The sequence below is a fragment of the Emys orbicularis genome, chromosome 13, assembly GCF_028017835.1.
Source record: "Emys orbicularis isolate rEmyOrb1 chromosome 13, rEmyOrb1.hap1, whole genome shotgun sequence".
NCBI lineage: Eukaryota > Metazoa > Chordata > Testudines > Emydidae > Emys > Emys orbicularis.
The window spans coordinates 42,851,734-42,877,322 of NC_088695.1; the positions used below are offsets into that span (position 1 = coordinate 42,851,734).

The window sequence follows — 25,589 nt, forward strand, 5'->3', positions numbered from 1 at the left end:
GAGAACATTTTATCCTAGCTAATGTAACAAATATAGACCCTCCTGCTTAAGGCATAAATACCGCCACTGGTTGAGGTTGAGAAGAAATGGTTTATGGGAAGATTACTCCCTAATTGCCATTGCAGGGATTCTTGCACATTTCTCTGAAGCATCTGCTATAGACTTCTGTTAAGACAAGATGTTGTTCTGTTAACATTCTCTTCACACACACACGCTGGGGCCTAGAGAAAGGTTGCATATAGTTAGCAGGATTTAACCCAAAATGCATTTGAAACTGTATGACCAAACCCACATAAGATTTCTAATCTATCCCTTTAACCACAATTATATAACACATTGGACTGGATGGACTACTGGTCTGTTGCAGTATGGCTATTCTTATGCCAGAATCTGAGCAAATACTTCAAGATCACTGAATCAGAGGGTCTTCTAGGGTGTAGCTCTGGCTAAAGAGTGGTTGGGGACCTATGTGAACCTTTATGCTTAGAGTCAGATACACTATTGTCAATTTTGTTATACGTCTAAATGTAAGAGGTACTAGGGAGCCATTTGTTCAAAGTCAGGTTCTCCTTCATTTTACTTCAAATCAAATGACTAGAGCGCCAAGGACCACTCAAGTCTACAGTTTCTAAGCAAACTTTGAGGGCAATTTCCACTTATCTTTCTCCAGGGCTTCAAAAAACGTATTTCTCCCTCTATTTTAAGATTTTCTTAGCCAGGACCATTGGCTGGGAATGCACTCATGTTGGAATAAGCATGGCATCACAATCCTTCTAGATTTAAGAAAGCTTCAGAAGAACAGTTAAATGTGTGTTAATTCAGTAAATCTTGCATCCAACCACCCCTTCTCTCTGTCCCCTGACTGCCCCCGGAACCCCTGCCTGACTGCCCCCTGCTGCCCCAATCAACCCCCCCCTTCCTGACTGCCCCCCAGAACCCCTGCCCTCATTCAACCCCCCCTGTTCCTCCCCCTACCACCCCGCCCCCTATCCACACCCCCGCACTTCCCTGCCCTCTAACCAACCCCCCCTGCTCCCTGTCCCCTTACCGCGCTGCCTAGAGCACTGGTGGCTGGCAGCAACACAGCCGTGCTGCCCGGCTGGAGCCAGGCCACACCACCGCCACCACACAGCACAGAGCACCGAATCAGGATGGGCTCTGCAGCTGCGCTGCCCCAGGAGCTCACAGCTCCACCGCCCAGAGCATTGTGCGGGGGGCGGAGCGAGCGAGCTGAGGCTGCGGGGGAGGGGTAGCCTCCCGGGCCAGGAGCTTGGGGGCCGGGCAGGACGGTCCCGCGGGCTGTAGTTTGCCCACCTCTGAATTAGACACTAAAAAGGTAATAAAATGAAAAAGCCACAAGCAAAAGAATCTTTGTTCAGCAGGGTAATAGAGGAGAGAACAGAGTTTCTCTTCAGGATTTACACTCTGTTAAGGAAGGGCTAATTGACAAACTCCTTATTTTCCATCTTTTGGAAAAGTAAATTTGCCCAATGTTAAGGACCAACTGAAAAGAAATTAGTTATTCTTACTCCCTAAATATAATCTGTTTTGGGCACTTTGTAGTAAATCTTATTGCCAATATAATACATAAGAGGGAACCAGGCAGATTGTGTTAAAATGACCTTCTATACAAACCTAAATGTTTAAAACAAAGATTCCACACTATAATTTGGCTCATACTGCTGAACAATTCTTGCACAGTAGAATACTGTCATCTCATCTAAGAAAGTGTCTGTCAAGACCCTATTTATGAAACTATTTTACCAATATACAATCAAGTTTGCGTAAAATCAAGTCACATTTTAGAGTGTTACTCGGAGTATATTTTCCTAGTATGATTATTCTGATGTCATGTGATGTCTTCAATATGTCATCCAGTGAAAATGGGAGAGATTTATACATTAAACCTCAAACTTGTATCCCCCAATGTAGCTACAGAGTAAACCATGTTACCCTGCACAGAAAGCTCACAACCCATTATGAAGAGAAAATAAATCTTTGTCAGAGAAGGAATTAAATAAAAAATAAGTTTATGAAGAATACATATCAAATTCAAACCAGTTCCAACATTTCAATAGAATATAAGCCAAAGTCTTTTTGGGGTTTTATTCTTCGTAGCTCTTGCAAACTTCCTTCTATCTTGTTGAGTTCAGAGTAAAATCGTACCTAAAAAGAAAAATTAAGATGTTTATAATACAAAGCTTATGGAATGTTTTTCACATATGAAAAGCAATTGCACATTTATATGGTGCACATGTAAATACAGGATCACTGCAATACTGTCATTTCTGGGGCGGTAGTGGATGGAAGACAGTAGAAATTTGATGCAAAGGACAAAGCATATGAGTAGAGGAGAACAAACGTATATAATTGAGTCGATTGTATTTTTATATTCCACATGTCACTCTGATACTAAATCCATATGCAAATTAGTTCAGTATTATAGGAAGTGTAACTTACTTGTGCTCTCACAAACTTATGCAAGCTAAAAAGCAATCCTTTTGCTTCTGGTAGCATCACCACAACTGTAAAATGAGCATCTAGTAACAGGCACATCCAGTCCATAATCTGAGGAAACAAGACAAATCAGCATTACTGTGTTTTATAGTTTAATGACATCTAACATCTGCTTAACTGATTACAAGTTCAAAGGTTGAACTAGACATTTGTATTGAAAGTTAATTTCTAGCGATATAAAATGAACCCTCCCCCCCCCCCTTTTTTTTGGGAGAATGTGTCTTTTTCCAAGCCACTTTATAAAGATATTAATCTGTTAGCACGTAATGAATAAATGCAATACAATACAGAACAGAACTGATCAACTACAAAATTATGCCATTACCAAATTTAGGGTAATATTTAGTGCTATCTTCTCACCTGGTTTATGGTTGGAGAAAGCATGCCAGGAAAATCCATACTAACGTTTTCACTGCACTTTATATACAGGTACTGCAAATACCGGAGAAACAGCTAGAAGGAAAATAGAGTCAGACTGCTATAACAGACATTTAACAGATCCTTAGTTATTTCCCCCTGAACATGCCCCTATTTGTAAATTTTAATATACTAGTTTTCAGCTACCTACGAACTTGTACAGTAAGTCTGAATTATTAGTCTCAAGACTTTTTGATACCATCTGTGATTAGAGTGAATTCTGGAAACCACAGAAAACTAGCAGATTGAGCATACTTGAAGTGTAAGAAGAAATTCAACATTAATCATTGTATTGACAGACCTAAGTCATTGCTACTTGAGTCAGACACCAGACATATCACCAATCCATGAGGACCTAGTTTTCCATTAGTTTGTTAAAGAACACATTCAAACAGTGATCACTCTTGCCTTTACTGATCTTAATTGCAATGCATTAAACTTCACTGACTACCAGGATTAGGCCAACAGTGTCCTGCGCACAACAACTGAAGTCTTGGAAGTCCCATCCTGCCCCCAAACAAATATAATTAGTGAGAGAGCTGGTTCAGTAACAGACACATTTTGTTCAGTGAGAACAGATTAAGAATTACTGAATCAGCACATGAATAAGCATACAAGATGAGGGAAAGGAAAAATATTTCATTATTTGTTGTTAATTGTAGTGTATTGATCTCATTTTTAGAGACTGTCAATTTAGTTTCAGAACATGCAAGACCATTTTTAATTCTTATTTGATATCTTAAACCAATACATGAAAAATAAGTTCTATGCAACTTAAAAAAAAAAAAAGATTTCTGATTTATAGTTAAGAGCTAAACTGATAAATTAGTTCTAAGAAGTATAATATGCTTACAATGACTTGCTGAGCTGAAAGGTCTTTCAGATGAGGCAAGAGAAATGTTTCACTGTATGCTGAATGGAGAATGGCATTTCTGTGCAGGATTATTCAGGAAATACAGTTTCAAGAATTGTCATTTCTACAAAGATTCAGTGGATCTTAATTTTGTTAAAGTAATTTTCTAGACTTCTAGGGAGAAATGCTGTTTTGGGTTCTGAATATTCTTCTCCCCGGTCCTTGCGCTTCTACTATGAGATAAAAGTTAGGCTCAGTGACTGAGTGTAGCATGTTTTGTTTTTTTAATGGATTCAATTTTCTTAGAAGTACTGTAGTTACATAGTTAATAGTTACTTTGCCAGCCAAACACTTAATACCAACTACTCTTTCTGTGAAGCTAACATTTTAGACCAAACTTTTACTATTGCAACATGAAATTGTATACTTAGAAAAAGTAAATGTAAATCAAAACTAAGTATCACTTATTTTACAGCATAAATACAAAGACTGCCTTATCACTTTTTGTGTGGTTATGACCTATTTATCACAACTGACAAGCTTTTTATGATTAAAAAGAGGCTAAGAGACTTTGGAACAAGGCTAATGGTAAGCACCACTTATTTTACAGCCTGTATTTTAATCAAACTAGAGATAATTAATGACGTAACAAAATTAAAAGGGCATATATGCATCAAAGGATACAGCAGTGCTGCCTTTTGTGGTCCAATAGGGCATAATTCTTCAGTGTCCACCACATGGGGTTTCGGTGTTAACTGAATATCACAGCTATCCTCCTCCATCAGTTCAGAACTGAAGCCATTCTGTACAGTTTCAGTTTGTTTTTCGACTTGATCATTGAGTGTAATATCCATGTAACTGATTACTGAATCTAAATTCACATTTGTTCCTTGAAGGCTGTCGTCATTGATGCTATAAGAAGGAAGGGTAGTTCCAAGGACAGACTATTAAATGCTTTATGTTTGTATATTCTCTGCACAGGCAACAACACTATCAATCTTTTTACACCAAAATAGTCTATTAGCACTTTGAAGCATACAATACAGATGAAAGAACAAGAGAAAAATCCAGTTAAAGTATTTCAGAGTTAATATTTATAAAATGTGTACTGATTCTAGCACCACAAGTTTAACTACCGTGCCACCAGTCGTTCTATTATGGACTTGTTTAAAGAAGGTGTATAATCCAACTAAGTTTGTTTTGATTATATGGCATTCATAGATCATAGAATATCAGGGTTGGAAGGGACCTCAGGAGGTCATCTAGTCCAACCCCCTGCTCAAAGCAGGACCAATCCCCAGATAGATTTTTGCCCCAGATCCCTAAATGGCCCCCTCAAGGATTGAACTCACAACCCTGGGTTTAGCAGGCCAATGCTCAAACTGCTGAGCTATCCCTCCCCCCCTTATATAAAGCTATGTGTTCTGTTCCTTAAAATGTTTATAATTATTTCCAACATTTAGCATGCAGGCAGTTGACAGGCAATTAGCTGCTAATATGAACAACACGGTTTGCCATTTTGAAATTTTTAAAGAATGAGTTAGTCTCCATGGATAGTAACTTTTGGCAATCCAAACAGTTTACAAAATTGTTTTAGTCAATAGGCATCTTGCACAGATAGAAGGTAGAATTTTAGTGTTAAGGGCTTGTCAACACACAAAATTGTGCCACTTTAACTAAAGGTGTTATGTTTAGTTAAACATAACTATTTAATTAATTGTGTGTGGACATTAAATTAATTTATCAGTGTTCTATATTGGTTTAGCTTGCCATTTAAGGTTACAGGAGCAAGCTAAACCAACATAAGACAGGCCCTGGTAAAAATGTATCACAGGCCACTCAAAACCAAGAGCAGCAAAGTGTTCACTTTAACCTCTTGTCTGTGTCTGGGGACTGCACAACATCCATAACTTATGCCACACTTAAGAAACAAGTGCATTCACAATTTTCTGTTACACTATTAATTAGCTAGTCTGGAGAAGATATTGAGACAAAGACTTATTGCATTTAAATGAATCTGCAGATGGATGGCTCCAAGTATTTTGGAGATTGTCAGAGCTGCTATTCAGTCTTTTTTTTGGCCTGGCTTTATGCTTTGGTTTGTCTTAGCAATATACCATCCGAAAGAATATTAAAAAAGGAAAGACAATAGTTCAGCATTTTTGTAAGGGTGATAAACCATGGTGAGTTACATAAAAAGCATGGTGTATAGGCAAAACTGACTAAGCTTTCCATCTTAAGCAGCTATCAAAGCAAGGAGGGGCGTCCAGTTTTAGTGGAAACAAGGCTAATGCCAATAATGTGTTCTAGGAGAGGAGACAATCATGGCATCAATTTAGGACTTTGAAGTAATTTGCTGACTAACGAAGTGGTGAGTAAAAATTCAAGAATACATACATACAATTTCAGGTTCCTGAAAGTTCTTAAAATATTGTTTAACTCTTGATCTATAAAAAAAAGCTAAGAACACTAAAATGATTCTTAGAAATGTACTGAAACCAAGTCTTCAGGTAAAAACTAGACTAACAGAAGGGAAATATATTACCAGCTTCCCACTTACCTTAAGAAAGCCTTCAAGCAAGCACAGGTAACTGCTTCAGGAACATCAGGAAATTGCTGTAGACAGAGTTGCAACAAATGCACATCTGTCTTCTCCAAGGCAACTGCCATTAAGTCTGGGCACAAACTGAAGCAGAATAAAGAAGTTAGTCCCCACATTTAGACCACATGTGAACGACTGATTAAGGTGCAGAAGGATTGTCCAGTGGTTAGGGCACTAGTTTAGGACTTGGGAGACCCAGGTTCACCTCCCTGCTCTGCCACAGACAGTCACTTAGACTCTCTGTGACTCAGTTCCATCATCTGTAAAAATGGGGTAAAAGTACTGCCCTACTTCATAGGGATGAAAATGATAGATGTTTTAAAAAATTATGAAGCGCTTTGAGATCTACTGGTGGAAAGTGCTATATAAGATTATATAAAATTATATATAAAATGATATAAAATTGATATTTGCAACAGAAATCCTACAGGTCTTCCTGTGAGAACAGAAAGTCATAAAATAATCACTTTCTGGTAAAGGTCTCCACATTTAGACCACAAGTAACACTTTTAATACTTCACATAAGCGGCTTAGTCACTTTCAAAAACTGGACTTAAACACTTAATATTCACCTGTAAGAGAGTCCTTGTGTCTGGATCAACTGTATCAGGCAATTTCGAGGGTAAAATGTTGGCTCTGTTTTACACCTGTTCACGAGACCTGTTATAATGTATCCAATGGTAGTTTGGAAGTCTGACATCTGTGCATTTGACAAGAACTGCCTCAATTCCTCTTCAATATCATTCTGAGAAGAATCCTAAAAGTAACATTATCCAGTTCAAAAGTGTTAGAAGTACAAGATTATGACTAGCATATTGTTACTGATTTGACTAAAGTGGAGAAAAAAACAAAACAAAACACTTCAGACTGCAGATAACAACATGCAGTGTAGATGTAGCCATGTCGGCCCCAGGATATTAGAGAGACAAGGTGGGTTATATAATATCTTTTATTGAACCAACTTCTGTTGGTGAGAGACTAATTTACGAGCGACACAGGGCTCTTCTTCCTGCAAACTAATAAGACTACCACCACATCGGAAGGGAAAAAGCTGAGATTAAGATTACCCCTTTTGACAGCCTTGTCATAACGACCAAAAGACCTGATCTAGAACTGAAAATTATACCCTTAATCAGATGGGAGTGGTCTCATTCAACCCTTACTCAGTAACTGTTTTCTCATTAGTTACTATAATATTTGCAAAGATCTTTACTCAATTTCCAAACAAACAACTTGAGTTACAGCACTAGGATTGCCTGAACAACAATTTTTTTAAAATTAATGTGTTGCATATACTAAAGCAGCCATGAACTTTCAAACAAGAGGGGAAGCACTTTTGATCACACACCGTTTGCAACAATTTCCAGGAGTTAATCAGAGCATGCAGCCAAAAGCAATGTTTCTGCCTAGTCAGCTCAGGTTTACTTTTATAAGTTTAAATACAATTAAATTAGTTCAGCAATTCTCAAAACTGCACCAGGATGTTGCTTAACTTGTTTCTAAATTGATATGCTATAGTGAAAAATTATTATTGATACAGGTATTAATTTTAAAAAGTAGTTTGAAGGTGAAGTCCGTCCTATTATCACTTCCAAAATAAAATAATTAAACTTAAGTAGCTTGTTTTACATTGTATCTAGAAACTAAGGTGAGAAGATTTGGGAAGAAGGTTTTATGTTGGAATATTAATTGTCAGGGTGCCTCATGCCTCCATATCGATGTCTTATTTAAATCAAAACGAATTTAAATATTCCAGACAGAAAAAGTTCCAAAAAGTTACAAGTCTAAAGTTCAGTCAGAATACTTTTTTTAAGTCTCACCATTTACTTCAGAATGTCTATTGCACAAAGATGGAGGTCTTAAATTTAAAGGCAAGGCTACATTTATAATATTTAAATTATCCAGATGCTGTACAGTACATTCCTAAAGCTTTGTAGAAAGAGCTAGCTTTAATACCATTAGTATTATGCATGAGCAGTTCTTCTTGCAGAATAGTTATATACACTAATGGTTTAATCCCCAATATGGCTAGTTCTTACAAGTATACATGTATCAAGCTACGAGGACAGGAAAGGAAAAGGGTGAATGACAGAACTCGATTGGTTGACTTATTTTGAGATATTCTAATAGGTTAGTAAAACATGAGCTAAGGATATTTTAGTTACTTACCTTTATATCTGATAAAAGCTGTTCAACTGTAAGGGTGTCTCGCTGCACTTTTGCATCATTGTTCCTTCTCGACCTTAACTGTAATTTAAGGAAAAAAATAAATCGAAGCTACCCTCAAAGCCTGAACAGACAAAAATTTTCATCAAAATAACTAGGAACAGCATGAATGTGCTATTTGTGTGTTGTAGCAATAGTATGTAGGGTTTAAGGCAGTGTTCCCCAAACTGTGGGGCGCACCCCCATAGGGGTGTGTGGAGGAACGCTCAAGGGGGGTGCACAGCAGGGCCCAGGCCAGTCCCCACCTGAGACGGGGAGCGCCACGCCACACCCCAGCCCTGCTCCACTTCGCCCCCTGGCCGCCACTCTCCCCTCATTCCCTCTCCACCCCATCCCAGTTCAGCCCCCAGCACCGCTTCAGCAAAACTCCTCAGCTGAGCCAACTTTAAAGTAATGGGGGGGGGGGGGTAGGAAGAGAAGGGGCAGAGACAGATTCCATTACTGGAGGGAGGGGGGTGGTGGGACAGAAGACAACAAGAAAAGTTTGGGCACCATTGGCTTATGGTCACCAGCCGAACAATGTTGAGAGGTTTGATCACAGTTTTAGAAACAAACACTGTTAGCTGCCAGAGCCAACCCTGAAGTTTTGAAAATACACGCACTCATAATTAAGGCTAAGTTTTTGTCACGGATATTTTTAGTAAAAGTCACGAACAGGTCATGGGAAATAAACAAAAATTCACGGCAGCCTGTGACCTGTCCGACTTCCACTAAAAATATCCCTGACAAAAGGGGTAGGTGCATTCAGCACCCACTGCTGCTGGGGCTCCCAGGTACTCCACTGCTCCAGTGTGTGGGCGCCACGGGGGTCCACCACCTGCAGCTGGGCAGTGCCGCGGGGATCCGCTGCCTGCGGCCAGGCAGCTGCAGGGTCTCCCCACCAGGTTGAGGGCTGGGAGTCGCGAGGGCAGGGCTGGCTGGGAGCTCCAGCCCCAGGGCAGAAAAGGTCATGGAAGTCACGGATTCAGTGACAATCATAGCCTTACTTATAATGCAGAGACAACCCTGAAACTTACAGTTCTCTTGGATTCAGTTTTAGCAGTTACAGATTGCTGTGCACGTGGAGATGCCAGATCTTCTGGAAGCATATTCCAATTCACATATGAAGACACAGTTCTCATGCCTGTGCAAACACAAAGTTAGATTTAATCTATCTATATAAAAGTTACAAGTTACATTCACTCAAAGAACAGAAGCAAATTAATCCTATTATTTCTCTCTCTAATAGCAGCAGGCAATCTGATAACTCTACAACAATTTAAAATATTGAGTCATTCCCTGTTAATACAAAATTTGTTTCCAATTCCATGCATCTTGTGAATAAAATTAAAATAAGTTTAAGATCAGCATTCAGTAAAAATGTTTTCCTAGAAAAGAAGGTCCACGCAATTGCTGTATCAGTCAAGATACAAATGCACCAGTTGCTCTGAAATCTATCTTGGACTTTATTCTAATGTTTAGGATGAATTAGATATGTACTTTCAACAGTATTTTACAGATGCAACAGTACGACTGGTGTTAAGTTGACTCCACAATACTCTATTTTCAGAAAAGGCTGTGCTAAGAACTACCTCTGAGCAAAAGACTATCATATGAAGTCTGAAAATAATGGAATTTGTATTGGGGGGGGGGGGGGGGGGGAATAAAAAAAATGAAAATCAGCACTGTATGTAAAGATGCTTTAAAAAAGCTTCCACTTAAATGGCGTTAGTACAGTTTTATTAATAGAAGTAATAAAGTTTTAACTAACATAACATACAACAGTTTAGTAGCATGCTGGACAGTCATGTTATTCCTCTACAAAAATCCATACAAATAAATGTGGTAAGTGAATGCTTAACGTTGTTAAATATATTGTAAGGAAATTCACAGTTCATAAGCACCATCTCCCTCCCCATCACCAAGGCATGTTAGGATGCTCTGTCTCATGTGCATATTTCAACAAGTTTTTGCAAAGGAACAGAATGCAAAGTTAAGCTACTGTTCAAGCTGTTTAGAGTTCAGCTATTTTACTGTAAGCCTGATCCCGTTCTTTTTCTATGAAGTTTTTCAACAGAATTTTAATGGTATGATGTATGCTGAAATTGCAAGTATTCACTAAATAATATTTATAATCAAACTCTTACCTGAGGTTTGAGTATCCTTGAGTTTTCCAACAGCAGCTGCCAAGGATGAAGTTTCACACTTGTATACGATTACAGTTAGCACCTTCCCATGTGTTAAAAAAAATTTCTCTCCATAACACCACAACTACAAAATATTAAGTACATTGTTAATTAACAGATGAAGTACAGAAGCTAATTTGGACTTCTGCACAAAAATCCATTCAAATCAATATTTTTTAAACATCTCAGTAAGATGTTTCTTTCCATCTACCCTTACCCTTGTCTAAAACTCCAACTGTCTTAGCATTATTGATCAGGCAACGTGAATGAGACAAAAGCTTTATTTTTGGGTAGACTAAGTGCCTCCTAGTGGACTTTCAAAACTTTTCAATCAATCAATTTATGATTTAAAAAAACCTGCCTTTTAGATAGCCCTGTAGCAGTTTTATTGCATGAGCCCATCTTGCCTGAAGAGAGGTGGTCAAGAGTTGAACGTTTTAAAGTGTTTATCATTTTAAGCTGCTCAAAACTTCTACTGTTTCTCTTACCATGGCTTAAACAAAACATTCCTTCCCCCCGCCTCCCCAGTTGTACGTACTCATTTATACAGTGAAATAGAAATGCTAAGTTTGTTTGATATCTATGGTACTGTAGGCTTCAATCTAACACTTACTTGTCCTGAGGTTCCCTGTGGTAGTTCTTTTGAAGTTTGCAATGTTTGAAATTTTGTATTCCATATAGATAAGCACTCTACAGAAAAAGGAAAAAAAAAAAAAAAAAAAAAAAAAAAAAAAAAACCAGATACACTGAGCGTTCAAAGTGACAGACATGACATTTCTCTGTAGTCTTCAGTTACAGAGAGAGGCTTCCCAAAATAAAATGAAATTGCATTTCAGAATGTATATAATGCACCCAGCACTAAGGAACAGCAAAAGTTATTTTGGCAAATCAAATGAGGTTGTTTTCTTGCTAGCACTTGCAGTTACTCTTGTGTTGGAAACTTTTCAAGCAGTTGTAATTCTACTGAAACTTGATGGAAACCAGAAAGGCCAGCCTGCCAGCTGATTGGAAAGCAAGCTCCATGGGCTGCCCCGCTATATGCCTGGTGAGCTTCTAGGATGTCCTGCTTTCCTGTCTGATCAAACCAGCCACGCCAGCACCCGACGATCACGGGGAGTATATTTGATTTCAGAACTACAGACATGTTCCTGGCTGTCTTGCATTTCAGCACATCCAAAACCAAAACCATTTTGGATATTCAGTCTTGTAAAAGCTTCACATTTTATTCCTGGGGGAATTCGGTGCCAAAAAATTAAAGGTTCTGCGCACAATATTTTAAAATTCTGCACATTTTATTTGTCAAAATAATGCAATATAATCACTCTGGTTTCAATTATTTCGGTAATTTATTTAAACTACAATACAATGGATGAAGAATGGGAGTGGGAAGCATTGGAGAAAATCCCCAAACCTCGTTACCTAATAGTAATGTGGCTAGGTTTGACCCTCTATTTCTAGTTATTAGTCAACAAATATATGCAGGCATATGCTCAGTGTTACATCATAGGCAACTGAAGAGCAAGTGAGGGCTGGGGAATCAAACTTATAATTTATATTGGCTATTGACAATCTCCAGAAAGGTGAGTAGCAAACAGTTCCTGGAGCACATTTTGATAGGAATTTTTTTTCAGTCCAAAAAGTTAGACCAATTCTAATCACTAAAAGAACAGGAGTACTTGTGGCAACTTAGAGACTAACAAATTTATTAGAGCATAAGCTTTCGTGGGCTACAGCCCACTTCTTTGGATGCATATAGAGTGAAACATATATTGAGGAGATATATATATATACACACACACACACACACACACACACACACACACACACACACACACAGAGAGCATGAACAGGTGGGAGTTGTCTTACCAACTCTGAGAGGCCAATTAAGTAAGAGGGGAAAAAAAACTTTTGAAGTGATAATTAAGATAGCTCAGTACAGACAGTTTGATAAGAAGTGTGAGAATACTTACAAGGGGAGATAGATTCAATGTTTGTAATGGCTCAGCCATTCCCAGTCCTTATTCAATCCTGAGTTGATTGTATCTAGTTTGCATATCAATTCCAGCTCGGCAGTCTCTCGTTGGAGTCTGTTTTTGAAGTTTTTCTGTGTAAGATAGTCACCCGCAGGTCTGTCATTGAATGGCCAGACAGGTTAAAGTGTTCTCCCACTGGTTTTTGAGTATTATGATTCCTAATGTCAGATTTGTGTCCATTAATTCTTTTGCGTAGAGACTGTCCTGTTTGGCCAATGTACATGGCAGAGGGGCATTGCTGGCACATGATGGCATACATCACATTGGTAGACAAATCTGACATCAGGAATCATAATACTCAAAAACTAGTGGGAGAACACTTTAACCTGTCTGGCCATTCAATGACAGACCTGCGGGTGACTATCTTACACAGAAAAACTTCAAAAACAGACTCCAACGAGAGACTGCCGAGCTGGAATTGATATGCAAACTAGATACAATCAACTCAGGATTGAATAAGGACTGGGAATGGCTGAGCCATTACAAACATTGAATCTATCTCCCCTTGTAAGTATTCTCACACTTCTTATCAAACTGTCTGTACTGAGCTATCTTAATTATCACTTCAAAAGTTTTTTTTCCCCTCTTACTTAATTGGCCTCTCAGAGTTGGTAAGACAACTCCCACCTGTTCATGCTCTCTGTATCTATCTATCTATCTATCTATCTCAATATATGTTTCACTCTATATGCATCCGAAGAAGTGGGCTGTAGCCCACGAAAGCTTATGCTCTAATAAATTTGTTAGTCTCTAAGGTGCCACAAGTACTCCTGTTCTTTTTGCGGATACAGACTAACACGGCTGCTACTCTGAAATCTAATCACTAAAGCACCATAAGCATTTATAAGGCCATACTGTCCTTTACACCACTCTGGCAATGTAAAAGGAGCCTTAAAACTTTTACACCTGTTTTATACTCCTGGGGGAATTAACAAAGACAACGGGAACAATTCACTAAGCAGGCAGGCTGCTACATTCTGCTCTACCGAAGGGGACAGAGCCTGCCCCACGCCTATCTCCTGAAAAACACCCCGAAGACCTGCCCCTCCATGCTGAGCGTGCTGCAACAGTGAGCAATAAGGAGAGTGTCTGTCTCTCTCTCTCACACGTACGACTGCCCAGCCTGCCCCCGCGGCCCTGGCAGTGATCTCTACCGGCTGGTTTGTGTGCCTGAAGCAACCTGCCTGTGCTGCTGGGTTGGGGCGCGTGACCGTTCTTGCGCTTCCCCATCAGAAGTCATTTTTCTGCAGGGAAGCAAAGAAATCTGTGGGGGACATAAATTCTGTGCACGCACAGTGACACACAATACCCCCAGGAATAAAATTTGACTTTTCATCCTGATTCAGGACAGAAAATGTTTTGGAAACTTGAAGTTTGCCCCAGGACTGAAATTCTATTTCCCGGCCAGCTTTATTTGCAGTAGAAGTAGATAATTCTCCTTTTGTATGCTGAAATTACCAACAAGTTGTAAAATATCTGAGCGTTATCTCCCACTATATTTTCATACCATGTGCAAAAACAGTATAGAAATATTGGAGTTTAGAGTGAAATTCAATAGCAAAAGTAGTTTCTAGTCTTGGGTTTGACACTACTATTTACAATCCATTAGAGACGTCCTTTCAGTATGTGTAGATTACAGACCACTCAGTTGTATAATTAACTGTACACAATTGTTTCCAACAGTAAACTAGCATTCTGTCTGAAATTCAGTTTCCTTCCCATCCCCACTAAATAATTGGGTCTCTGAAAAAAAGTTGTAAATTCCCTGATTAGAAATTCCAACCAAGATCATTCTTTCCTGTGAAGAGGCCACAAAAATAATCCACCAACTGGTCTATGTGGCCAACTTAATTTTGTCTTAGAAGTTAAACAAAACAAGTCACTTCAAAGTTACCTTTAGCAATATTAGGTGGAGAATCCAAACATCCCAGTACTGCAACATGATCTTTATCAAGGATGGCTAATGAAGCTCCTTTTAGAACAGTGTCAGACACTACAATTTTGAGCAGTAGTGACTTGGACAGAATTTGCTCTTCCTCTGGGACACTTTGTTGTGGTGACATCAGAATCTTATACACACATCCATTAGAATCTATCAGAAGAGAAAAGTGACACTACATTTTAAGTTAACGATTGTGTCAAACCACGCTTCTGCATTTTTCTAAAACTTCATACGTACATTTAAGACCATTATAAAATCTGCACACAAAAAACTAACCTAAATGGACTGACTTTAATTACAATGCAGTAAGTTCAGAAGAGAGTTCAAATGCAGAACTTTCTTAAAGACATCTCACTGTGCAACACATAGCATGATCAGGTGTAAGACTTTACAGCCAGCAGAACTAGAAAATGCTAAAAAGAAGTTAATTACTACTTCTACACAACATTTAATCCAAAAAAGTTCTTATATTAGACAACAGTAATTCACAAACAACTGTAGTTGTTAGTTTACAAGTTTCAACCAGTTACACCCATCATAAAATAAGACTTACACAAACACAGGAGTGTGAGAATCTTGTTTTTTGTATATGCTGTAAAACTCAGTGGATGTGATGATTCTTCTTGTTCAAGCTTGTACTTGTGCAGGGTATTTGGGTTAACCTTCTGCACATACACAAAATAATTCCCATTCTAAAAAAAAAAAAAAAAATTAGTTTACAGCTATTTCATTTACAAAACAGGGACATGCTACAGATATTATTGTTACAGACTAGTAGTAGTGAACTGCCACACATGCCATTTAGAGTTATGAACCTAAACTCTTAATTGGACATGTTGCAAAAATAACTCACATTAAACAGTTTGTAAAATTAATGCAAAATGAAGTGACATTATAAACTAAGTATCAGAGGTGTAGCCATGTTAGTCTGGATCTGTAAAAGCAGCGAAGAGTCCTGTCGCACCTTATAGACTAACAGACGTATTGGAGCATGAGCTTTTGTGGGTGAATACCCACTTTGACATGCATCCGACGAAGTGGGTATTCACCCACGAAAGCTCATGCTCCAATACGTCTGTTAGTCTATAAGGTGCCACAGGACTCTTTGCTGATTATAAACTAATGCAATACAAATGGATTTACAGGGAAGATAAAAATAAGTTAATGAAAAAGCCAAAATATCAGAGAATCACTTTCAGCCACTAATCAACAGTGTATCTGAAGGAGTCAGAAGAGGCTATTAAACATGAACAAATACATGTTTTCTGGTTAATAAACCAAACATGACGCTCAAGAAACCATTTCATTGGCTAAACATAAGATTTCTGAGGAGGTTGCAGGGCGAGTCCTCTCCATCCCAAGCACCAAGAATAAGTTATGAGGGTTATCTTTTACTTAATGTTTCCCAGCTTTTATTTTAAGATTTCAAAACAAAGCATGACAGGTGCTCCTAGGGACTCAGGAATACAAAATACTACCACTGTTCTGATTTTAATCTTAATTGTGCTCTAGATTCATACCAAAACTAGTTTCCCTCCCTGGAAGCAAAATAACGATAGAGTTCAATGAGATTGTCACTTTGTAGAGATATGTACAGTATTTCAGATAAATACACAGGAATTCCTCCCTCCCCACCAAAATGAGAGTTTTGTAGTGGGTCATCTTCGTAAATAATTTGTGTTTTATACAGTAGAACCTCAGAGTTACAAACTGACCAGACAACCAAACTCTCATTTAGAACTGGAAGTACATAATCAGGCAGCAGCAAAGACAACCCCCCCCCCACAAATACAGTACTGTGTTAAACTACTAAAAAAATATAAAGGGAAAGCAGCATTTTTCTTGTGCATAATAAAGTTTTAAAGATGTATTAAGTCAATAATCAGCTGTAAACTTTTGAAAGAACCATAATGTTCTGTTTAGAGTTACGAACATTTCAGAATTACGAACAACCTCCATTCCTGAGGTGTTTGTAACTCTGAGGTTCTACTGTATGTAAAAATATAGCTTTAAAGTTGTAGGCCTCTGTAAGACTTATTTTTTAAGTTGTCACTACGTTTACCATCATAATTAAATGTCCTGAATTTTGCCCCATCCCTGGGGTAATGAGAACAAGTTCAGTATTACTGAAAAGCTGTATGACATTTTGTACATTTTTTCAACTAAGTCACGCTCATCACTACAGGGCAACTCAATTGTAATATGAATTCAATTAAATAGTTAACAGAAATATTACAATACTTTACATATTGAAAGTTTATATTTATGAAATTAAGCAAGAGATGCAATGAAAGACTAATTTTTGATTTAAACCCTGTTAGAATTTCATTTTTTTTTTTACTGTAAAAAGTTTTTAAAAAGCCACTCACTTTCTCAGTAGTAAAAATTAAAACAGGTTGTTGAGTTTCCATGAAAGCTTCACTCCACCTAAAAGTTGAAAGTTGTAGGATTATTTCTTGCTATAAGTAAAAACAATTGAACATTTTTAAGTGGGCAATGAACTAAATACACATAAGCAATAGATACATTTAAGATAACACCTCAAAACTCTAGGTACATCTTCTGGATGCACTGCCAATAGAACTGATGACTATCATTGTGATCTTCAACATCAATTCAGTCATCTAAATGCATTAATTATGTATTTAGACATATATTCTCATTTTAATACGATACAGCCTTATAGCCATAAAACAATAGTGCAGAAGACATTTTAAAATACGATAGCAGCTTTCACCTCTGCAACACACACTTCTGGGCACACAAGATAGACAGTAGCAGACTTAGAACTTGATTCACATACGACCATCAATTCCTTGGATTATGAAGCTAGTTCCCTACAATTGTATCACTCACCTAATGACTTCATCGGAGAGAACGTTTTCAATTTCTTGTTGTGGTGCCGCCAGCAGAGCATCTAAGGTGCGCACAGCACCTCCTTTGAAAAGCACAAGTGGCTCTGTGTGGGGTAGTGAATGTATCCGATATACCTCAGCTGTTAGCTGCAAGGAAAGTGTGTCCTCTTGAAAAGTGTATTTTACATTCACAATTCATTGCCCCCAGACTGTTCTACATTTGATTTATTTTTATTTCTACAGATTTCTTATAAAAACTGACTAGCAATAGAATGCTGCCAGTGAAGAATTCCTCACAATGGAGTCCCAACAAGTTCCACTTTTCTGAAACATCGTGACGCATCATTTCACTGCCGAAAGAGGTAATTGTTAGAAAAACATCTGTTCCAAATTAATTAGTATCACCTTTCTGGGTCACATTAGGTAGGTTACAATTCGGAACAGTCAAGTGACACTAGGAATTTAAATATAACTGCTAAAGCACAACATATCCACCAACCAGACCTCACTACAAAGCAATAAAAAATGTAAATAAAGATTTTCTGACAAACTCCCATTCAGTTGAATAATTTACCTTTTACTCACAGCAATAGGCTAGAAGAAACCTTATGTATTGAAATTTAATTACCGCAGTGGCCCATTCAGAAAATCCCAAATCCTATAAATTCTATTATGTTTCAAAGAGTTATCACTGGTCCTATTAACCGTTTAAACTCTAATGTTTGTCAGAAAGATCTTTAAACCTAAGCACACAGGTGAATTACTAGTAATGTTCTATACTACTCAAAGTGTAAATTAAGGAGACAAGTAATTGGAAAAAAACAATTCAACATTTCACTGCAAAGCTAACATCCTCCCCTCCAAAAATTCTTAATTTTAAAGTGTATATATATTACTAATTATAAAACTTACTGTCGCTTTAAATACTTTATCCAAATTAACATCTTCATCCTTCCATATTCTTAAAACCTTTAAAAAAAATAAATGGTTTTATAAATATGATGAAACAGTCCATTTGCTGTATATCACAGACTGGCATATGAAATATTGGTTAGTGAAAGCAAACAGATCAGGAAATTTTGAATGAATTCTGAATTCACAAGGAGTGACCTTAGTGAGAGCAGTCTCAAGGAAGTGGTTTGTGTGGGAGGGACAGCCAGAGGACCCAGGCAAGAGTTGAAGGATTTAAGACTGCAGGAATTCAGCACAACCGTAAGAAGTTTGCATTTGAAAGGGAGAATGGATAGATTTTTGAGAACAGAAGATACAGTAGCATGATTGAAGGAAAACAAAAAGAAACCAGATGAGGGTAGACTGAAAGGGAGGAAAAAGGAAAATTCAGATGAAAGGAGTTGGAAGGGGATATGATCAAGGCCACCCTCTACCAGGTCAGGGCCCAGGCCGGAAAGATATAGTAGGGTTCACTAGTTATTAAATATAATTCATTAGCATGAGAAAGTGTATGAAGTGTAAAGAAACAGAATCCATGGTTATTTATCAGAAGTAGATATAGGCACAAACTTTTTTTCAGTTACCTATTTAAAAGATGAGAACTAGGGCCTGGTCTACACTACGACTTTAATTCGGATTTAGCTGCTTTAATTCGAATTAACGCTTGACCCGTCCACACAACGAAGCCATTTAATTCGAATTAAAGAGCCCTTTAATTCGATTTCTGTACTCCTCCTCGACGAGAGGAGTAGCGTCAAAATCGGTATTGTTAATCCGAATTAAGGTTAGTGTGGCCGCAATTCGATGTTATTGGCAATTAGATGTTATTGGCTACCCACAATGCAACGCTCTGGAAATCGATGCTACTATGGTAGCTTGGACGCACACCACCGAATTAATGGTGCCTAGTGTGGCCGAATACATTCGAATTTATAAAATCGGTTTCCTAAATTCGAATTATATAAATTCGGATTAATCCTGTAGTGTAGACATACCCAAAGAGATAAGGATGGTAGCAGAACAGGAGATGTGAAGGTGTGAACTACCTCAATCGTCTCAATAGGGTGTTAATGCAAGTTTCACAACGTAAAATGTAAATATTTATTACTTTAGAGTTTATTTTAACCAAAATATTCTTATGCTTATGTCTATCATATGAAAAGACTTTTTAATAGGAAAGAACTTTCAAGTTTTCAAAAAGGTAAGTAACTGAATATGTGGTTCTCAACATAAGATCTCCCCTCCTTCCCCCACCCCCCCGCCCCAATGTGTGTCTAATCCCAGTGCTGCATGCCATCCTCTCCACTGAATGCACAAAGATGCAATGACTGAGGTGCTCCATATTCTGATGGTGTGCAACCTGGGGCATTCCAGGCTTTGAAAAGCCCTAAGAGAATGAGTAGCTGCATTGATTCTGGAAAATTCCACACTTTTCCAGTACTTCAAATAGCTAAATCACAAACAACTACTTGTAATTCACTCAGAAGACTTTATATTATTAAACACTGAAAAATTGATCTCTCACCTTATCGTCATGGACAGCAATGTATTCGCCAGTTTCAAAGTTACACACAGCTGGGCATGTGATAGTTTGATCTTGTTTGACTGACCAGCAACCCAGTGGCTTTTGGTCTGAAACCTAGACAAGTGAGAAGAATAAGTAATTTAGATTTCCATGGATGACGCAAGCATAATTCCAAAAAGGGTAAGGAGTCAAAACAAAACACAAACTAATCAAGTTTCATTTGAATATGGAGTTTATATTAAGAACACAGGAACTACCATTCTGGATCAGACCTGAAGTCCATGTAGCCCTGGCTCAGACAGTTACCAGTACCACATGCTTCTGAGGAAGATGCAAAAACCCCATAATAAACTACCACACATCTGCCGTTCTTCCATATTAGGTTTCATCCTGGTCTCTACACTTTGAGCTGAACATGTAGTTTTCAGCTTGCATAAACAAACGTACACATGCTAGCTTTGATTGAGCTAGCATGCTAAAAATATAACTGTAGCTGCATTGGCACAGGCAGCAAGATGGGCTATCCACCCTGAGTACAATCCTGTCTAGGAGCGTAAGTACTTACTTGGGAAGCTAGCCCGTTCTGTTGCCTGAGTCTACAGTTCTATAGTTAGCATGCTAGTTTCAAAGCTACCGTATGTACATATACCTGAGCTGGAAATTACACCTTCAGCTTGAAGCGTAGATATACACTATTAGTTAAAAATTGGTTTAAGCCCTGAGGCTTAATATCCCTTCCAAAATTTGGCACCATTAGGAGATCAAGAATATCCAGAGTTCATGTAAGTGTCCAGTCCCTTTTTGCATCTTGTTAAATTCTTGGCCTCAATTTCCAATGGGAATGAGTTCCCCAAGTCACTCCTAGAGCCTTTTTAAAATACAGGTATAACATTTTCTACTGTTCAACCCTCTGGAACAGTGGCTTTTTAAAATAAGATATGGCATATTTTTGTTAGAAGCTCAGCCACTTCATACTTAAGCTTCTTCAGAACTCTTGGACATAAGCCATCTGGGTGTTGACTTATTGCTTTTTAAATTTATCAGTTTTCTCCAGCATTTTTTCTTCAGGCAGGTTGATCCGATAGTACTTCATGCACGTTACTAGCAAAGCACAGCTACAGGTTCGGTATCTCCCCAATATCCTCAGGAGCAAAGACCGAGAAGCTAACTGACTTTGCATTAATAACATCCTTCCCCTTTTTAAGCCTCACTGATTCTGCAGACCAAGCAATTCTTTCACAGACTTCCTGTTTCCGATGTATTTAAAGAATCTCATTTGGTTTTACATTTTTAGCTATTTCCCTTTCACTGCCTGGTGTGTTATTTATGTTCCTATTTATTGGCTTCCCTAGGGTCAGATTTCCAAATTGAGGGATTTTCATTTGTTTCAAATAACTTCTCTAACCATGGCAGTTAGCCACCCTTGTTTTCTTTTTGTTCAGCAGTCCACATATCTTCCAATGCCTTTAAAAAAAAATAATAATAAAGCAGCATTTATGTCACCTCTAAGAATTTAACTTTGTTATTTTTAAGTTTAGGGCCTTTTTGCCTAACCTAATTTCTCCCTTTTAAAAAGTTTAGTGTTACTATGTTACTTTTTGGTATCTTACCTGCCCCAAGCACATTGACCCTAACTATACTGTGTTCACTATTACTCTTTTGTTTCTGCTACACAAGCTAATTCAAGAAGTGACAGTATTACCCAAGACTAAGCGAAGAATTGCCTCTTCTTGAATATTCTAGAACTAGTTGTTCCAAGAAACAATCACTTAAACGTTGGAGAAATTCTCTCTTTAAATCAGTGGTTCTCAAAGTTTTGTACTGGTGACCCCTTTCGCATAGCAAGCCTCTGAGTGCGACCCCCCCTTATAAATTAAAAACACTTTTTTATATATTTACCACCATTATAAATGCTGGATGCTAAGCGGGGCTTGGGGTGGAGGCCGACAGCTCGCAACCCCCCATATAATAACCTCGCGACCCCCTGAGGGGTCCTGACCGCCCAGTTTGAGAACCCCTGCTTTAAACTCTGTCCCATTATGCCATTTGACCAGTTTATGTGGCTAACTGTAGTCCATCATGTTCATTACTGTTAAATTTTGCTTCCTTTTTGTTCTCTCTGTATTGTACACTCAATGTCTTTTCCTTGATCTGGAGACCAGTACTATAGCTCTGCCAATACCTTTACATTCGTACACCTTGGGATTTGCACCCATATGTTAATCATAGCAGCATTACAGCCTCACCTAAAGATCCCGACTGAGATCAAGGCGGTACACACAGCAAAAAGCAGCCCCTACAGTACACCAAAGAGTTTACAGCAAGCAGACAATGGAGATAATTGATGGGAGAATGGAATTATTGTATTACTGAACTTTTCTTAATTATGTAGAGTTGCTGTTTCTTTCATAGAGTGAAGATCTGGTCTGTGCATCCATGCCCTTTCCGAAAACCAGATCGCTCTTTTCTGAGAACGCTATCAACTGCCTCTGATATATGCTGGACTATAAATTTATACAATACTTTGCTTGGCACAGATAAAAAAAAAGTTTGATACCATGCCAGTTATTACAATCACTGAGAGTTCCTTTCTTTAGTATCTTCACTGTAACCCCATTGGTCCACATATCTGGAACTTTTTCCCTTTCCCAGACTGATGTAAGTAGAGGGGCCAGGATAGATGCTGCTAATTTAGGATTTACCTTGAACAATTCTGCATTCAAGTTATCCTTGCCAGGAGCTTTCCCATTTTTTCAGTACTTGATGGCTTGAATGATCTCTTCCTTAGTTGGGGTGTCTGTGTTGATATCAAGATCTTCTTCTGCCTCCTGGAAGTTCGCTTCCTCTTTAGGTGGCTCCCTGTAATTATTTTAAATGCTCTGTCCTGCACATTTCTTGTTCTTTTTCAGTTAGTAGGTGGCCTTGTTTGTTCCTGATGAGAGTGTTTGTTGGTGTCTGCCGTATACCACTGATAAGCTGCGTCATTTTGTAGACGGTTCCTTGTTCACCATGAGCAGCTGCATCCTCTGCTTGTGTTGCCAAATTATCAATATAATGCTGTTTGTCCGCTCTCACAAGGGGTTTGACCTCCCGGTGTGCCTGGCTATACTGCTTGTGGTATTTGTCCTTTAGTTTCTGGGATTTTGTGTCTAAAACTTTTTTCTTCAGGGCTCGTCTGCAACGGCAACTCTACATACATTTCCACAGACTTCGAGAAGGCTTTTGATAGCATTCACAGGACCAGCCTATGGCAAATTCTGCAGGCATATGGAATTCCTTTCCGTGTAATCAGCGTCATCAAAAGCTTCTATTTCAACTTTACATGCAGTGTTGATCATAGTGAGCTCAGTTTTGAAGTCAAAACAGAAGTACGTTAGGGGTGTGTCATGTCTGCAATCCTCTTCAACATTGCCATCGACCGGGTAATGCGGCGTACAACAGAAGACATACCAACAGGCATTAAATGGACACTCTTCTCATCCCTTGAAGACTTGGACTTCACAGATGTCGCTCTCCTATCACATACCCAACCCCATATACAAGAAAAAACAACTTGACTCAATGCATTCAGCCAGCAAATGGGACTGAAAATCAACCGCATTAAGACAGATATCATGACCTTTAATATTGCCTCACCATTACCAGTACGGATAGGGGATTATGTTCTCGCCAATGTAGAAACATTCACATACTTGGGCAGCACCATCAGCCAGGACTGTAGAACAAGCCAGGACATCAGAACAAAAATCAATAAAGACAGGAACATCTTCAGGAGCTCAAATACAGTCTAGAAATCATCAACATACAACACCAAAACCAAACTCAAGATTTATCAGAGCTGCATACTTTCAACACTACTTTATGGTGCAGAATGCTGGGCAATGAGAAAGTATGACATGTCCAAACTGTCTTCATTCCATACAACCTGCCTCAGAAAAATCTTCCGTATCTTTTGGCCCAGAACAATCTCAAACCAAGATCAATTGACACAGTGCAGTCCAGAGGATCTGAGCACCATCATTGCCAGGAGGTGTTCGAGATGGATCAGTCATGTGCTTTGGATGGAAACTGATTCCATCACCAGAGTAGCAATAAGATGGACACCTGAAGGCAAGTGAAAATGAGGCCGCCCAAAAACAACATGGCAAAGAGCTGTGGAAACCGAGCTGAAAAACCTGGGGCACAGCTGGGGAACCATTGAAAGACTTGCCAGAAACAGACAGGAGTGGAGGAGCTTCGTCGCTGCCCTAAATGACAGTGGCGTAATAGGAACATGATGATTAACTTTTCTATTTTGCTCTGTCAACATGAAATGATTGTATGCAGTGTTGTAGGCGTGTTGGTCCCAGGACCTGAAGAGCTCTCTGTAAGCTTAAAAGCTTGTCTCGAAAGCTTGCCACTGACAGAAGTTAGTCCAATAAAATATATTACCTCACACCACTGTGTGTCTCTAACATAAAATGAAGATTTTTTAATGACATTTTATCCTTTAACTTCAGCAACTTTTTTTTTTAAATGAAAGATATTTGAAGAGTAAAGTCATTTAATGGTGGGGTTTCATTTCCAATGTTACTCCCCAGACCAGCAGGCAATGGAGACTGTAGGATCAAAAACAGTCATATAACACAGTTGTAGCACTGCCTTCTAAAATGGAAAGTTACAAACTATCACGTTTCATGACAGACTGTTTCCCTATGGGTTAGCAAAGAAACTATCCACACTGCTAACTACAGCTCTGCACGAGAGACTAGGTATACTGCAGAGCAGCATGGCTGAAGGAAATACATGTTTTTTTCCCCTACCCTCAGAAACATCAGGTACCGGCCAGCTGGGTAATCAGACTAGAGAAACCCACGCCCTGATGCAGAACAGCGAGTCCCACGAGCGCAAGGCCAGGCTTGGGGGGCGCGCAGACCTGACGCACAGCGCTCCGCAGGTGCCTGAAGACAAGAGAGGGTAGAGAAGCTATTGCTAACACACGGTGGGGCTCCTGCGGCAGCTGAAGCGGCAGAGGCGCCGAGCAGGGACACATGGGCAAGGGATACATCCCCGCAGGCTGCTTAACCCTTCCCCACCCCGCGCTTGGTGGCCGGCAGCAGGGGTTGGGGCTGCCCTGGAGCCGGCAGGCGGCAGCCGCGGCGAATTCTGCGATGCTGCCCCTGCCCCACATATATAAGACGGGGCTGGAACGAGACAGGCCGGCCTGGGAGCCCGAGGGCTCCGCAGAGGGTCCCTGCCGACGAGCATGCGGTGCAGGGGAACGAGGCAGTCGGATCTCACGCGGTCCCGTCCCACGGAGGAGCGAGGCTTCCCCGAGAGAGCGGCCACGTCCGCAGCCGGGCGGGGCAATCACCTTGTAGAGAGTGGCCGTCCTGCCGCGGTCGGTAAGCAGCACCCGGTCGGGATCCGGGCCAGGTTCCAGCCCCAGGACGCCCTGGCCAGCCCCTGCTCCCGCGCTGGCAATCAGGCCGCACAGCGTGAACTCCTCACACAGCGCCGCCAT

At 39.3% G+C, this 25,589-nt stretch overlaps 1 protein-coding gene across 1 annotated transcript; it reads right to left on the reverse strand.

Moving 5' to 3' along the window:
* Nucleotides 1-2,030: 2,030 nt before the first annotated feature.
* Nucleotides 2,031-25,589, reverse strand: NOL11 (nucleolar protein 11). Its single transcript, XM_065415830.1, has 18 exons — nucleotides 25,440-25,589; nucleotides 20,087-20,200; nucleotides 18,523-18,579; nucleotides 17,612-17,757; nucleotides 17,125-17,182; nucleotides 15,309-15,447; nucleotides 14,708-14,905; nucleotides 11,394-11,470; nucleotides 10,742-10,865; nucleotides 9,632-9,738; nucleotides 8,559-8,636; nucleotides 6,962-7,146; nucleotides 6,348-6,473; nucleotides 4,472-4,699; nucleotides 3,788-3,866; nucleotides 2,878-2,970; nucleotides 2,461-2,568; nucleotides 2,031-2,166 (listed from the first exon to the last, which is right to left on the reverse strand). Exons 1-18 carry the CDS (start codon nucleotides 25,587-25,589, stop codon nucleotides 2,053-2,055), a joined length of 2,181 nt encoding a protein of 726 aa, XP_065271902.1. The 3' UTR covers nucleotides 2,031-2,052.